At 41.1% G+C, this 15,375-nt stretch overlaps 1 protein-coding gene across 22 annotated transcripts in view; it reads right to left on the bottom strand.

Annotated features, from left to right (window-relative positions):
- The window catches only part of ADGRL2 (adhesion G protein-coupled receptor L2), a 242,637-nt gene that overhangs the window by 37,524 nt on the left and 189,738 nt on the right, over positions 1–15,375 (bottom strand). For 18 of the 22 annotated variants that reach the window (XM_081008513.1, XM_081008505.1, XM_081008506.1 and 15 more), the window contains 4 exons: positions 4,558–4,854; positions 3,890–3,993; positions 2,239–2,424; positions 1,480–1,518 (listed from right to left, as the gene is read on the bottom strand). In XM_081008513.1, the coding sequence (XP_080864639.1) occupies positions 1,480–1,518; positions 2,239–2,424; positions 3,890–3,993; positions 4,558–4,854 (626 nt within the window). The remainder of the gene's footprint in view (positions 1–1,479; positions 1,519–2,238; positions 2,425–3,889; positions 3,994–4,557; positions 4,855–15,375) is intronic. The other 4 variants (XM_081008511.1, XM_081008517.1, XM_081008500.1 and 1 more) reach the window with 1 other exon arrangement.

Genomic DNA, 15,375 nt, shown 5'->3' with positions numbered 1-15,375 from the left:
GTCTGCAGCTAGGACTAACTGGGATGCCTTTTAACCCCGGATGTGAAACCATGGTTTAATTCTGCATTAAGTTCTGGTAAGCTCCAACCATAATTGGCATTTCTGCAGATGTAATAGCTTTCATCACGGCTAGTTCCTTCGTGGAGTGGGACGATTTGTAACTCCAGAGAAAGGGGTTAAGGAAAAGGAGTGAACAATAAACTGGTCCGCTCTCAGTTGAACAGTTGTTCTTAAACAGTTGGACAACGTTATATCTCTTAGAAGCTTTATTATTATTGATTTTATTCTGTGTTGCGCTGCTTCAGTGTTTTTTTAGAATTGCTATTTTTAATACCAATTGGTAACATTGCAAAAGAAAAAACTACGAAGACATATGGAATGCATGTTTCAAAACAAATCAGCAGCAGGCTTTCGTTTTTCATCCAACATCCCACCACAGTTGAAAAACTGACATTAACCAGAACAAAATACACATAATAAGACCTGCAAGACATTCCAAGTTCCTTAGTATCTTTATGCCTCTCCTGGTATATGGGAAACAGGATATGCTTCCAGGAGAATATGAGGAAAGTTTGCACTGTATCTGTAGCTCAAATGATCAAAGCTGGCCTTTGTTAACTCCACACACACACACACACACACACACACACACACACACGCTTCCCTGGAGTCATACACACAATATAGAACTCGCTGAATTCAAGAGTGCACAAAAATAAAATAAAATAAAATGTAGGGTAGTTTAACATGTGTATGTGTTGGGGTTTTTGTTTTTTTGTCATGCACAAGCATGGGATGTAATCCATAAGACACTCTTGCCACACAAACTCCACTGAACCAATGGAAGTCATGAGGCAGCAGTGATTAGTGGATTCCACTAGATATGGCTACACAGTCTTTGATACACAGATCTGCAAACACAAAACCCAGGTGCAAGGGGGCAGGGCTGTAGCATCTGCACTGCATGCAGAAAAGTCCCAACTTTAATCCCCAGCATTTCCAGGCAGGTCTGGCAATGTCCCCAGTCTGAAACCCTGGAGAGCAGCTACCAGCCAGTGTAGGCAATACTGAGCTATGTGGATCTATAGTCTGACTCAGTATAAGGCAACTTCCTGTGTTCCCATGTCAAACAATTTGTGCCCATTGCCAGTTTTGTTTTCCTTCCACAGGCACAATACCACGAGGAAGCAAAACTGTTCTTATTTCCAATTCAGTTAAAAGCTCCATGGCTGCTTTTTTTGAGAAAAGGAGGAGGAAAGGAAGTATCGATTATATCGATTTATTATTTATGATTGGCTTTTTCTGAAGGTATTATACCCATGCAAAGCCAATACCTTTTTTTGTACAATTGCTGTGGGGAAGGCACAGTACGCAATTATCAAAGACTGAAATACATAAGGACATGCAGCAGGGGGGTAAAAGCGTGGCAGCAGGTGACTGAAGCAGGGACGAAGCAAGGTGACAGCACAGGAGAGATACCTTAAGGTAAGACCTGCATGTCTTCTCTCGCTTTTGGAGCTTGGTAATAAGACAAAAAACACACATCAGAGGTTAGACATTTTTTTTTTAAAAAAGGGTAATAGGATTAGTACTACTTGATCATTGTTCAAACGCTTATATGCTAACTGGAGAAATAAGATCTGCTGATAAAATTAACAATCTTAAAGTGTGTTAAAGTATCACTTCCAGGTGAATCTGCGGGTTTTTAAGGGGGTGAATGCAGCACAAGGCCATTCCAATGCACTAAGGTTAGTTCATGGTTTGGTATGTCAAATACTTCTAGGAGCCCAAATCACATTAGTAAGAAGGTCACAGCAAAAAATAAATAAATGAGTATTCATTTTTCCCTGCCACAGTCCCTCCCCCACCCAGGTTGAGAGTTATAAAGGATCAAAGGACATAACAGGTCTGATTCTTATTGATGCCTTAATCATTGTTCTGTTTCAGGCTGCTGCTAAAGTATAATTAACATTATCCGTTCAATTCCTTCTGCCCACATGGGAACGGTCACATTCTGTTCTCGTGTACCACCAGCCTTTGGGGACTCTGACACAGCATCAGAATCCACGTCTCCATGAATTTGTTGGTCCCCCCCCCAAAAAAAAAACCCTAAATGTGCCCTACTTCAAAGGACTGGTGCAAAATACAGGCAGATGTTTTGCAAGAGAAAAGAAAGAAAGCCACAAGGCCGGGTTGTTCTAATGCACACCAGAGAAGGCTATTCAGGTTGGTATCTACCTTGTTATAACTCCGTCCAGCAGAGTCCTTCTCGTTAGGCTTCAGATCTTGCAGCTGAGCATCAAGAATATCCACCAACTGTTCCATCAGTCTGACTGAAGAACTCACATCACCAGCATAGATTTGTCCTTTGGTATGTTTAGCCAGTTCATTGGCAAGGCTAGCAGCATTTTCTCCACTTCTGATCTGAAATGACAATTTAAAGTATTTTAGTGATGCCCCCACTGCCACTTAACTCTTAGAACACTTTATTTCTAAATAGAAAGGTGGGTTATTTTTTGTTACATTTTTTTTTTATCTTTCAAAGTTCTTTTGTCCTTAAAAAAGCAACAACTGCCCTACACCCACAAAAAATGAGAGATAATATGCAACACTGCTTAGATTTAGTAAAGTGCTATATGCATTGATGGTGATCTATCTATCTATCTATCTATCTATCTATCTATTTATCTATCTATCATGTCAATTCCAAGCATTCCATTCTACTCTCTCAATGCTCCATCACATTTTCAGTGTGACCAACAAATTCTATGCAGAATGGGGCTACGGAAATAGTAGGAGACTTGATTCTTAATCGCCGGGATCTGCAGGGCTAAGGAATGAGCCCCCTTTTCCCAAGTGCCTTCGCTTTCTTCTCCAGGAGTGAATGGCCACCATTCATCCCGTGGTGGGATGATAAAGTGCTGCATGGAGAGCTCTGCATTTGCAGGGAGCAAAACCAACCAATCTCCGCAGGCATTTGAGATTCCCCCCCCCCCCTTTGTGCTTCTTTGGAGGAAGCGGTGGGAAATGAGGCAGTTTGTTTGTGATGTTTCCTCCCACCCGCAATCTCCAAGAGCTGGGTTTCAGCACAGGGCAGTCCATCTGAAACACAGATTCTTTTGTGGGGTGGGGAGTGTAACATAGGATATCTTTATTTGCTTTTCACCCCAGCAGTTACGGAGGCTGTCAATGTGGCAGGCAGAATGTGACAGTACAGCTCAAATATTTAGGAAACGAGAATGGGATACAAGAGCTGATAGCTAAGGACAGAAACAGTCCATCCTTTCCCTCTCTTATGCATATTAACTTTCATAGGGATTTCCTGCTAGTAATACAGTGTTTTAAAAATTTCCCTCATTTTACTTATAGACCACCCTTTATTAAACAAAACAAAAATACAGAGCAGGAGCTCAATGAATGGCTGTTCCGTTAATGTCTCCATGCTTGTGTCCCTTTGCTGAAAAATCCCTTAGCTCCACCTAGGCAAAGATCAAAGCAGAGGAGACAGCCTTTTCCTTGGTGCAAATATGATGTTCAGCGCCATTTCCTGTGAAGGATGTGGGAACTGTAGCTCTTGGAAGGAGAAGATGCTCTGTTGAAAGCTAGGAGAGCCCTATAACTGCCACATCCTCTGCTTTAACTGTCACCTGGCTGAAACCAACATTGTTTGCCTTGAGGCAGAGTTAGCCGGAAGCAGCAGTTTGCAAGGTGAAACCACAAGTGTGTTTGCCCCAACCCTTGAAGTGGGCAATATCATGACATCCCTATTAAAGCCCTGGGATGGCAGGGCACTTGATTTAGTCTCGTGCAACGTTGCCAGTGTTTGTCATAAGCATCTGTGCTGGTAATCATGGGCATGGTATCATATCAAAAATATTTTCCAACCCACCTTCTGAGCCAGCTGGTTTACCCAGTGTGAAGTACAGTTGCTAAGATCAGGACCATTCGGGTTCCATTTTCCAGTGGAAACCATGCAGAGGTATGAAGCTGTTCCTATATAAAGGATGAGAAAAATGAAATGGAAGTAAGACTGTTCAAGTTGTTTGTGCATGTGTACATTTTTTAAAAAAATGTTTCGTAAGCACCTGGGAAATACTGGATTAGGGCTTCAGTACTTAAGTCGCTTTAAAAGAGACTAAGGAAGCCTGTGGGAAAATGAGGTAACAAAAGGCAATGATGCCAATTAAAAGCAATGCTAACAAAGCCAGGACAAAATATCAGACTTTATACTGAATAAACAGAGAGAAAAAGAAAAAGCTCTAGCATTTTCTGGAAACCATCCAAAGTGGAGTTCATAATGAGAAATACAGCAGAAAGCAAGTGTGGCTGAAGTCCTGTCTGTTGCAAAGACCTATGATCTGGAATCCTTGAGAAGGGGCTGGAATGTAATTCTGTACCTAGGCTCCAATGCCCTCTACAGCTTAAAACCTGAAGGTGCCATTTCCTTGCAAGCAGCCAAGATCATAAGAAAGATAGTCCGAGGCTAAGGAAAAGAGGGTTCAAGATATAGACACCGGAATGTTTATTTAAGCTGAAAATCCAGTTTTAAGGTCTTACCACGAGTTCCTTTGGGACAGGGGCGTTCCACCATGTTTCCTCTTGGAGTCTGAGGCCAAGTTATATCCCTTTTCACCTCAAGTTCACAGAACCTCTCTGGCAAAGGGAAAAAACTTGTAACAGGAGGAATTTTGGTCGTTGATACTGCTGGCGGTGGCTTGGGGCCTTTGCTTTCATCCCCCTTCCCCCCAGGTAATGTTGTGCTAATTGGAATTTTCTGTGGCGTGGTGCTTGTAGTTGACACAGTTGTCTTGTACAGCTCTGTGGAAGGAGTTATGGTCTCGGCTGTGGTAGGCACTGGGGAGAGAAAAGCAGTGTTACACAGAGAAGTACCCAGAGAAGTGGTTGTGAAAACATTTATTTGTATTTCCCTTATAAAATTAAAGTCTCATTGATTCAATATATGAGAATGAATCACCAGGTTTTCTGGGTAAATGACTGGATGATAAAAATTATATGTGAGCAGCAGCAACGATGGTAGTAGCAGTAGTAACATCATCAACATCATCATCATCTTCATACCACCTAGATATGCCACCTAGCTACCAAAAGAGCCATTTCTGGCAAGATAGCGGAATACACAATTTAGAATAATTTGACAGATATAGTGTGACTTTTTCACCAATCCCACCTTACCCCTGCAGCCCCCATTGCTCCCTGCTAAAAATGCTTCTCAGGAGGACTCTCTGGAACAGCGTGGGGAATGAGTGGGAAGGAATCATGATGTTCTACTTCCACTGCTAGGGGTGCTAGGGGTGGTAAATATTGGAATCGTAGTTACTGAGAATCGCAAGTGGGGAGAACACTATTACACTCAAGTTCTGCTTGTGGGTTTCCCATAGGTATCTGACTGGTCACTATCAGAACAGGATGTTGGATAGCCTGATCTAGCAGGGCTCTACTTGTATCCCTGTGTTCTTAATCAGTGAAAATGATCTACCTGCCTTCTTCATCCGGCAGGAACCATTTCCTGGATACCCACTCCCTCTGCAAACAGAAGGAGCTTTTCCATGGCTGGAACACCAAGAATCCTAAGCATTTATACTAAAAGTCTCATGGAGTGCAATATAGAGTAAGTGTGGACAGGAATGCAATCTCAGTATACTGCTGGCAGCACATATTCTTATTCTCTCTCTCTCTCTCTCTCTCTCACACACACACACTCACACACACACTCACACACACACTCACACACACACACACACACACACACCCATCTACCAAATAGTTATATTTCTAAAAACTTCAACTCCCTACAGCAGGCTTCCTCAAACTTGGCCCTCCAGATGTTTTTGGCCTACAACTCCCATGATCCCTAGCTAGCAGGACCAGTGGTCAGGGATGATGGGAATTGTAGTCTCAAAAACATCTGGAGGGCCGAGTTTGAGGAAGCCTGCCCTAGAGGCCTTAATACTGATTTATTTCTGTATGATAAAATGTGTATGAATACCTTTAAACAAAGAAAACATGGCAGAATCTACACTATAAAACTAAGTTCTATATTTGAAAAGCAAAACAAACAAGGAAGCAACAAATGAACAGATTCCAAAATGAAAAAGTAGGTTGTAAATAACCAGGCCGTTTACACACAAAAAACCACCCTAACTTCATGTCATCCACTCTGCAACTTACAGCAAGATAATTACTGTAACATCTTCCCACCCGGCAGTCATTTTTGCTTGAGAGATTTCCAGCATGCCTGATTAGACCCAAACAGAAAAAAAGCCTCGCATGCATGTGTTGTTTTAGTGTTTCAACATCTCAGCCTTTAAACATTCCCCTTTCCCTATTTTGATAGAGCAGGTGTGAAGAAAGAACTAATTTAAGCCAATGGCAAGTACACAGACAGATTAATCATTGATGTCAAGAAAACTGGATTTAAACAAGAAACTTCTGGTTTGGGTTCTGTAATTGGTAGTTCTATCAAGCTGACAACATTCAAATTAAAATACATAGGGTTTTTTTCACATACAAAACATTCCCATTGCACGTAAGATTCCCAAGAGTAACCTAGTATATGCCGAAGATTACACTGTTCCACTCAGGACTAATAATTATCACAACTAGACTTTCTATATACAATAATTAATAAGGCGTAGAATCATCGACTGCACTTTAAATGGACTGAATGGGGGGGGGAGCCTCTGTGTGTGGCAAGTGGCCTTGTGTATGAGCTCACTCAGTCATATTACTCATTTTAACATGGCAGGAGTGACCGTGTTTTGCTGTTCCAGGGGAGTCGGGTGTATTAACCTGTTGCATCATATTTTTTTTCTAAATGTATGTACCACCCTTTAGTATATAATCTACATGGTGGTTTATGGAATAAAACCAGCAAAATAATAACAACAGGGAAATAAATGCTAGAAAACGCCAACCATCAATAAAACAGCAGAATAAAAGTCATTGTTTTTAAATCCCTCAAATGCTGAAAATACCAAAGGATATCAGACTAGGCTGCAAGTGTAACATAGGAAGCTGCCTTATAGATTCCGATCATTGTTCAATGTAGTTATGCCTGCATTCTTTAGCAGCCTGTTGGGTTTCAGACAGCAGTCTTTTCCAGTCCTGAGACCCAAGACCTTTTGCATATAAAAGCATGTGCTCTTCCACTGAACCAAGGCTCCATAAATACACAAACACAGAGACTCCCAGAGAAGGTTCCCCTCATTCTCACCAGCCACTTTATTTTGGATGGGCAAAATATCTGGAAGTCAGCTATTGAATATTATCTTACTACATAAGCTGGTTGACATAAAAGAATCATTCTATCAGTTATCCCAGTCCCAAGCTGCAGAGGTTTTGTAAGTGCTTACGCTTTCTGTTGGGAGTTGGAAATGATCTGGTAGCAGTGGAACTCTCTAAATAATGGCACAATGTGTTTCCAATGACAGGTACAAATGAGCATCCTTGACTTTGTATTTTAGTCTATGTTTTCTTGCAGCCCCAAATACAATTGTTGAAATAGTCACGCTTAGAGAGAAGCAGGACCTTTCTGACTGTGGTGGCTAAGCTATCTTTGTCCAAGAAGGGATTTCACAATGGGTGTACCAGCCTTTGTTGATACTGCCTGGGTCTCAGCTGACAGGGTTGTATGTATGAGCATACATACCATGAACTATAAACCTGCCCCTTTTGGAAGAGCACAGTTTGGTTCAGAACAAGTTGAACACCACTTTCCTGAAAAGTACACCTTATCAGAATTGAGCTCTTCCCTAGTCCACTACTGATCTCAAGCCCTAACGTAGCAGCAATTCCTGGTGTAAAAGTAAGATAGAGATAGACATAAACAGCTTCTGATTGCACTCAGCTCCAAATGACTTCATTCAACAATTTCAAGAACGTGTTTTTAAAAAGGGAGAAAATAGAACCCAGCAGCATTCTGTAGTATTAATGCCAAAGCTGTGAAGAATGGTTCCTCTCTGTACCAACCTCTGGAACTGGCCCTTCCAGAGAAGGAGCCACCAAAACACTGTAGTCCAGGCAGTCTAGAAGATTACCATGGTCACAAGGTATTGAGTACACAAGGCTATTGAGAGATCCAGAAGGATGGATTACCAGCATCTATAAGTGCATGCTACCCATCAGTGTGACCAGGGCAGCTTTTGTGCCAAAACTGGGCATGGAAATAGATCCAGACAATCAGTTTTATCCAAGATAGCCTGGGCATCTACTCACTTGAACAGCTTGCTCAAGAAGAGGATATTCGCTGCTGCCTGAGAGTTGCTAGAATCCAGTTAAACTCCACTCTTGAGGCAGCTGAGACTGCTCCCTTAGTTCGTGAAGCCACTTCTGTCAGATGCTATAATCTAGGGCAGGGTTCCCCAAACTTTGGTCTCCAGCTGCTTTTGGACTACAGTTCCCATCATCTCTCACCACTGGTCCTGTTAGCTAGGGGTGATGGGAGCTGTAGTCTATCAACGGAGATGCAAGTTTGGGAAACAGTGATCTAGGGGAAGAATTGTGCAGGTATGTACAGAGTGTGCTTCTCCAAACACTGGGGATGAACAGTAAGGATGAATGTGAAGGCTATATCCTTGTTAAACTGCCTCCTAAAGTTGCATTTTTGCCAGACTGTCTAAAGTCAGCCAGAACATGATACCAGGACCACCAAGTACTTAAAGCACAATCCCTACAGTTCTTCAAGTTCTAGGTAGACATGGGAATTTAGGCCATTATTTGGGAGTGTGCATGCTGCTCTCAACATGGTGGCTATACAGGTCCACTTTATGTGTGTAAACATATGAAACAGCTGGAAAAGCAGGCACTTTGAGGGCTCTCTCCCTTGAATAATATATATATAAATTTAAGTTTGCAGTATTTGGAGGCAGAAACCTGGGTTTCCCCATGTGAAATTAAGCTCTGCTTATCATAATTTGCAGGGACAGGTCTCTGATTTGATCCATCTCCGCTCTTGAAAAGCTTGTCGTAATTGTAAATAACGGTTTCCAGGAAAACTAGAGAGAAAAAAACAAAATGAAAAGGAAAACAAAACAAAACAAAACAAAAAAGGCCAACCATCAAAGGGTACATTCAAAATTCAAAAGTGGCAGGGTAATCTCCTTCCAAAAAAAGGTAGAGTTGGCAAGCCCGCCTGTTCATTGGGGTATTAGAGTGCCGCTGGCTACAGCGAAATTCAAAGCAACATTGGCTAGTGGAGCAACACAATTCATTACTTAGAGTTTTTTATTCCATCATCTCCACAGGTGTGCCTGCCACTTTTACAAACAAAGAAGAGACAGGTCCCTGCCTGGAGGAATTTACAAACTGTGACAGGTATTCACTCCTTTCCATGTCAGGCCTTCTGGAAACAACTGGATCTGACACTTTTCAGGTTTAAAATTTTCCCTTTGACACTTATTTCCTAAAGGCTTATTCTTTCTTCCTTTTCTTTTTTTTAAAAGCGATTTAAACCTCTTCTGTCTTTAGGCTAGAACTTATCAAAAACATATATTCTTGAATGTAAATTGAATTTAACCACAAAATGCAAACAAGGAGAGAGGCATAAGGCTGTCTTTTCAAAGAACTTGAAAAGAATGTTTCTTTCTTTTAAAAGAGATGGAGTTTCCAGTTCTTTCAGAGTAGGGACAAGGGTTCTGACAAAATAAAAGCCTAACATAAATCTTCCTGCACTCCTACAGTGGGCAAAAGCTCTAATCATCCCATCATCTCCATATACTTTTTGAGGGAAACATATTTCACAGAAAACTGAAGCACAAATCTTTCAGTGTGGATTTATTTATTTTTTATTTTTAGGACAATGGATGCCAACATAAGAGCCTAAAATGTCCGTAAGAATTTATGATTGCATGTGTTGTATGTGGAACTCATTAGTTTCGTATATTTTATGTATATTCTAGAATGGTTCTCAAACTTTTTTTTCCTGGGTCACTTAAAAATTGCTTGGGGTCTTGGCAGACTACTTAATAACCTTTTTTCCGCCACTGCTGCTGTTTTCCTATAAATCAAAGTACATACATAACTAGCATTTTAATAACCGTTGTCTTTCCTTTCTAATATAATGGATATTCCTGTTTTTGTGAGCAAAGTGGATGGATGTGGAGTCTGTTATTTGTCCGCTTACATGCAGCGGTGCAACCAGTGGGGGGTCAGGCTTGCATAAATATGAATACAATTTTGTTTTTCATTCCTTAATAGCTACAAATTTCTATTTACATCAAATACTGCATGGAAACCAGCATCAATTCCCCTTCCAAACAGGTGTCAAACTATAACCAATAGAAAACAACACACAATCAACCAAATTCATCCAATGAAAACCACGCAGGCACAGCTGACAAAATGTGACCAGTTGGAACTATGGGATGGAGCCACACCAACACTGCTGTCCTGGCCATGTCCACTCAGAATTAAGTCCTAGTGAACGCAATGGTGCTTACTCCTGGGTAAGTGGAGTTGGGATTGTAGATGTACTTCAACCCCACTGAAAATAACTTAAGACTAACTTATCACACTTTCAATAGGACCTAGGCCAAGCTACCTTAGCCCAATGTATGTAAAGCAGTAGGGTGATGCTAATTCAGAAAACTTGCATTTTTAACTTCTGGATGAAATCGAAGGAGGCGCATATTTTTATTTGGCATGATAATCAAAAACAGTGTGATACTATGAAAATCAAGGGCCTGGAACCAGATCCTCGTTAGATTGTTCATTAAATCCAGCATCCCTGGTCAAAACAACTTTGACTTCCATCATCAGGAGAAAAAACCCTAAATCAAATGCAGAGCCAAGTACTCTTCTCTGTTCCACAATCTTTCTGTGGAGCATCTTGAGCAGAGCTTGTGGAATGCAGTCTAAGAACCTCTGCTCTAGATAGTAATAATTAATACAAACCTGGGTATTTTACCATGATTGTTCATAGCTGTTCCCTCTTTCTAGCTGAGTGCAAATCATAGTTTTCTGGTTATTTTCTATCTCAAACCAAAAACATCTTGAGCCTCACAGGGTTTTTTCTTGCCCCTAGTCTGAGTGAGTGCTGCCTGTGCACGATTCTGCTGAGCTGTTTTTTCAGCCTAGCTTCTGGAAAAACCTTTCCAGACCTGTCTATCTTCTCTGCAAGTTCTCTCCTGACATCGTGTGAAACCTCGGTAATTTTATTCTGATTATAACGCAGCCAGGCTTTTGATGCTTTCTCAATTAACGTTTGACAAAAGTGTCACAAGCACTTGCAAAAAAAAAAGTGTCAAGAAGCCACTACTGATTCAGATCTTGGGGTGTTGTGAGAAGAATCTAGGAAGCTTTTCCTTATTACTAAGATCTTAGACATTCGGTGACACCATGTGCTTAATTAAGACATTCCTGACGACAGAAATCTGTACCAACAATAGTGCAATTAATACTCTCACAGATCCTCTTACTTTTGACAGCTTCTATCTCATTTTAAGCTACACTTGTGCCCTACAGCTTAACATCACTAAAAGGGATCACGATGGCTCCTTTCTGAGGTCCAGTTATGAGGTTAGAATCACAAGAGCATATAATTTCATCCACTACTCTAGATGCAGCTGTTCCAGTGCCACCCATGTGGCTATTAAAATCAATACTGAGACACATCTGCTTTGTCTGGAAAGCGATCGGCATCTTTTTTTAAAAAAGTAATTTGGGGGGTGCCCTTTTTGTAAAATCGTTTCCTAAAAGCTCTGCATATTTGCTTGGAATAAGAGACGGCACCAGTTCAGCACTCTTTTTATTCACCATTCAAAAGCTGAGTGGAGTCGCGAAGTCCACACTTCTTTCCCTAAAGGTGGCACCACAATCATCCAAGCAGACTTGGAATTGTAGAAAAGGAGAAAGGCTTGCAGGCGGGACATGCTCTTGGAAAGCGATGAGAATCCAGGACTTCTTTATTTTAACACATCTAACAATTCAATAACTTGAAAATGGGCCCACACTCGCTGTAGAGATGCTCCCAGGAAGCATCATTTCCCCCGCAAGTGGCCAGGAGCTGTAGTTTTGCAATGGTGTCTAGCACACCAAATGCCATAGCTGTGTCCAGCCTGCGCTGTAGATTGGAAGAGAGACAGAATAACTCTTGTTTGGATTATAAAGTTCCCATCTGCATTCTGGTATGAAGAGTGTTGGCAAGGAGCATTTTCACGCAACAGCATTCCTGTTTAAGGAGGGACAGCATTGTTTCTCACATGAAAACAATAAGCACAGCTAGAGCATGCCTTACGGATATGTCTCAAGAAGATTGCAGCTGATCAGCCAACCCATTCAGCTTCCCACCACCATTCTGGCTGCACTTTCTAGCTCTGTACCCCCTGGAAGTGCCAGATCACACCTAAATGGATAATTATGGCACACAATGGCTGGAAATCCTTTCGTAACTTTTGAATTTGCCTTCCCCCATATGTGCCCACTGGCACTTTTACAGGTGCTACTTAATACCCATACCATATCGATAAGAACTTGATCATTTATTGATATCAGGCAGGAACCAAGAAGAATTCAGTGAAAGCAGCTGCCTGATATCAATAGGCAATTCTACCCAGATGTTTAAGAAGTCTGTGTGAGTTTTGATTTGTTTTAGTCTATTCTATTGTGGTTTTAACTTCATGCATGTTTTAAATTATGGTTATCATTTTTTAGTGATTATTTTATTGTTTTATCTTTTTGTAAACTGCTTTACTGGTTGTTGTTTTTTCTACAATCAAGTGGTACATAAATTTTATGAAATAAATAAATGATAATTCAGTGGCAATAAATTTAGCAGGATATCAGTTGCAAATCAGTAGAACAAAACAGACAAAAAATTAGGTGATGATAGGATAATGACCTTGGAAGCAAACTCTGATAAACGTTTCAAGGGAAGAAGCTCTAATTGAACTGAGTGGAACTTATCTCTGAGAAGCTTTGGATAGGAATACACTACAAGTATACTTTTCTCAAATCTGAAAATGTTGGCAAGTAGGTCAGCAGCTATCAGTAAATTCAGAAGGAAAACTTTCAGTCATATTTGAGAAATGTACAGGATGAGATCCAAAGAACTATTTAACTAGTTCTTCAGCTGCAAGGGAGATTGAACTTTCGTTCCTGTAAAATCATCACCTCTCCATCTGCCCCAAAACTTGATTCGTCAAAACTAGGTAAATTCAGGGGGAGGGAGCAAACCTTACTCAGTGTGGGTCCAGAGTTCACTGCAAACTATCCTGGTGATAGTTTATTCACCAGCTATATAGATATAGGTTGATTTAAGGGGAAGGGGGAAGCTGGGAAAGAATGCTAATGAAGTTTGCAACTGGATCATCTCATGTATCTAACACATTGGCACGTGTTGAAAAGGTGTGCTGAAAACCCAGCAAATAAAACCGCGTCTGGTGTGTGGGCGCAGTAAATACACACAGAGGACCTTGCTAGACTGTGGCCACATTGTCTCCTTGTCATCACAAAGCAAGCTGAAGCAAAATGCAAGAGAGAAGAAACCAATCCCACAGTCAGCTGCTGTAAAATCAAAGACAATAAGATCCTCAAAATGATGCAATGCAGAAGCATGCCATTGTGCTGTACCTAACAGAAATACTTTAGCCCCTAAAAGGACTGGTTTGGAAACAGCATTTTATATTCCATGAAGGTATGCATGAAGACTGATGGATATTGCATGCTGGGAGGGGATTGCAAAATCATATCATAGTACAGTTTCAGCACTGCAGAAATGGAAAAATCAAGGACATGACATTTAAGAGCCTCATCTGCTGTTGTCATTCCTGCTGCCTTTCAACTCGTGGAAAGTGGAACCTGTGCAGCAGGAAAACTCTGGTATCTATGAAGGTTCATCTCATCTTTTAGAACCCATAAGAGGGCTAAGGTGAGGGGAAGTTCTGGCAATGCCACAGCCCCTGAAATATGGCGAACACAAGGAATACCTCTTGTTCTATCTCAGGAAAACGCACATGTTTGGGGTCAAGAATGACGTTCGGCCTTGGGAGTGAAAATAACATCTAAGCTCAGGAGGGCAAGTCAGATGGATGTGACAAAGGACTTGTTTCACTCAAAAGGCGAGACAGTCTACAGTGTTTGAACCATTTTTGGGGTAGAAAGCTATGATGCAGTCAGGCGCTGACAAGGCAGAGAGATGAAAGACAGAGGGCTCATTGAGTAGGTCAACATATCATTACTGCTCCCATCACAAGTGAAGTGGCAAAAATTGCTGAGTTTTCCGTAATGGCCCCAAATTAGGCATTCCAACAGAAGAGGCCATGACTTCTGCTGCAGAGGCACTGACCCCATGACATCATTAAGCACTTCATGTTAGGGCAACTTCCTTTCCCCAAAGCAGAAAGGCCCAGAAATACTACCTTCATGCCCTCATTTTCAAATATCCCATCGCTCTAAGCAGCCTATATAAACTCTGACCGCATAAATGATGATCGCAGAAGTGTTTTAGTTGATTTTCTTTTCCTTAATGACTGACAGTTCAGTTTTGCTCATGGAAGATGGAGGGCAAAATTTGAGATGAACTCTAAAGCTCACATCCTCACAATCCATACCTTTTAAATCCAATTAATTCATCTAAAATGAATTAGAAAAATTCTCACCGTAATCTCAAAATCACATATTAAAGTATTAAAATCCTTTAGCTTTACAAAGGCACTGGATATACAGTGGTACCTCAGGTTAAGTACTTAATTCGTTCCAGAGGTCTGTTCTTAACCTGAATCTGTTCTTAACTTGCAGCACCACTTTAGCTAATGGGGCCTCCTGCTGCTGCTGTGCCGCCGGAGCACGATTTCTGTTCTCATTCTGAAGCAAAGTTCTTAACCTGAAGCACTATTTCTGGGTTAGTGGAGTCCGTAACCTGAAGCATATGTAACCCGAGGTACCACTGTACACATCAACAAACTAACTATTAAAATATGACAAAAATTGAGCCATTTCCCCCTCCGTTAAAAAAATATATGCATGAATGTTCTCATAGTCTTAAAGTTGTTTTTTTTAACAAGAATTTCTAATGATGCATTCCTAATGTGGGGAGGGAGCAAAAAACCAAAGGTTCAACCACCATATCCCAAACACTGCATGATTTGAGTCATCAGGGAGTGTAGGAATGGTATTGCATTCCTCTGTCCATTTCCTGTGTTTTATTTATTTTATTTCATTTTTTTTAAAAAAATGTTAATGCTTTCCTCTTCCCACTGAAACAATGGGACAGAAATGAGAGAGATTTAGACACCGTTAGAAAGTGTGTCTAAATTTCTTCCTAGTTTGGGAGTGCATCAAGGGACCAGAATGGGATCCTTCAGGTACCAGCTGTTTCTTAGTTCTTTCTTGGCATGTCTCTGGTCCAGCTCTTTTTTA

The sequence above is a fragment of the Podarcis pityusensis genome, assembly GCF_964106645.2.
Source record: "Podarcis pityusensis genome assembly, chromosome: 6".
NCBI classification, from domain to species: Eukaryota; Metazoa; Chordata; class Lepidosauria; order Squamata; family Lacertidae; genus Podarcis; species Podarcis pityusensis.
This window is presented reverse-complemented; position numbering and strand designations above follow the sequence as displayed.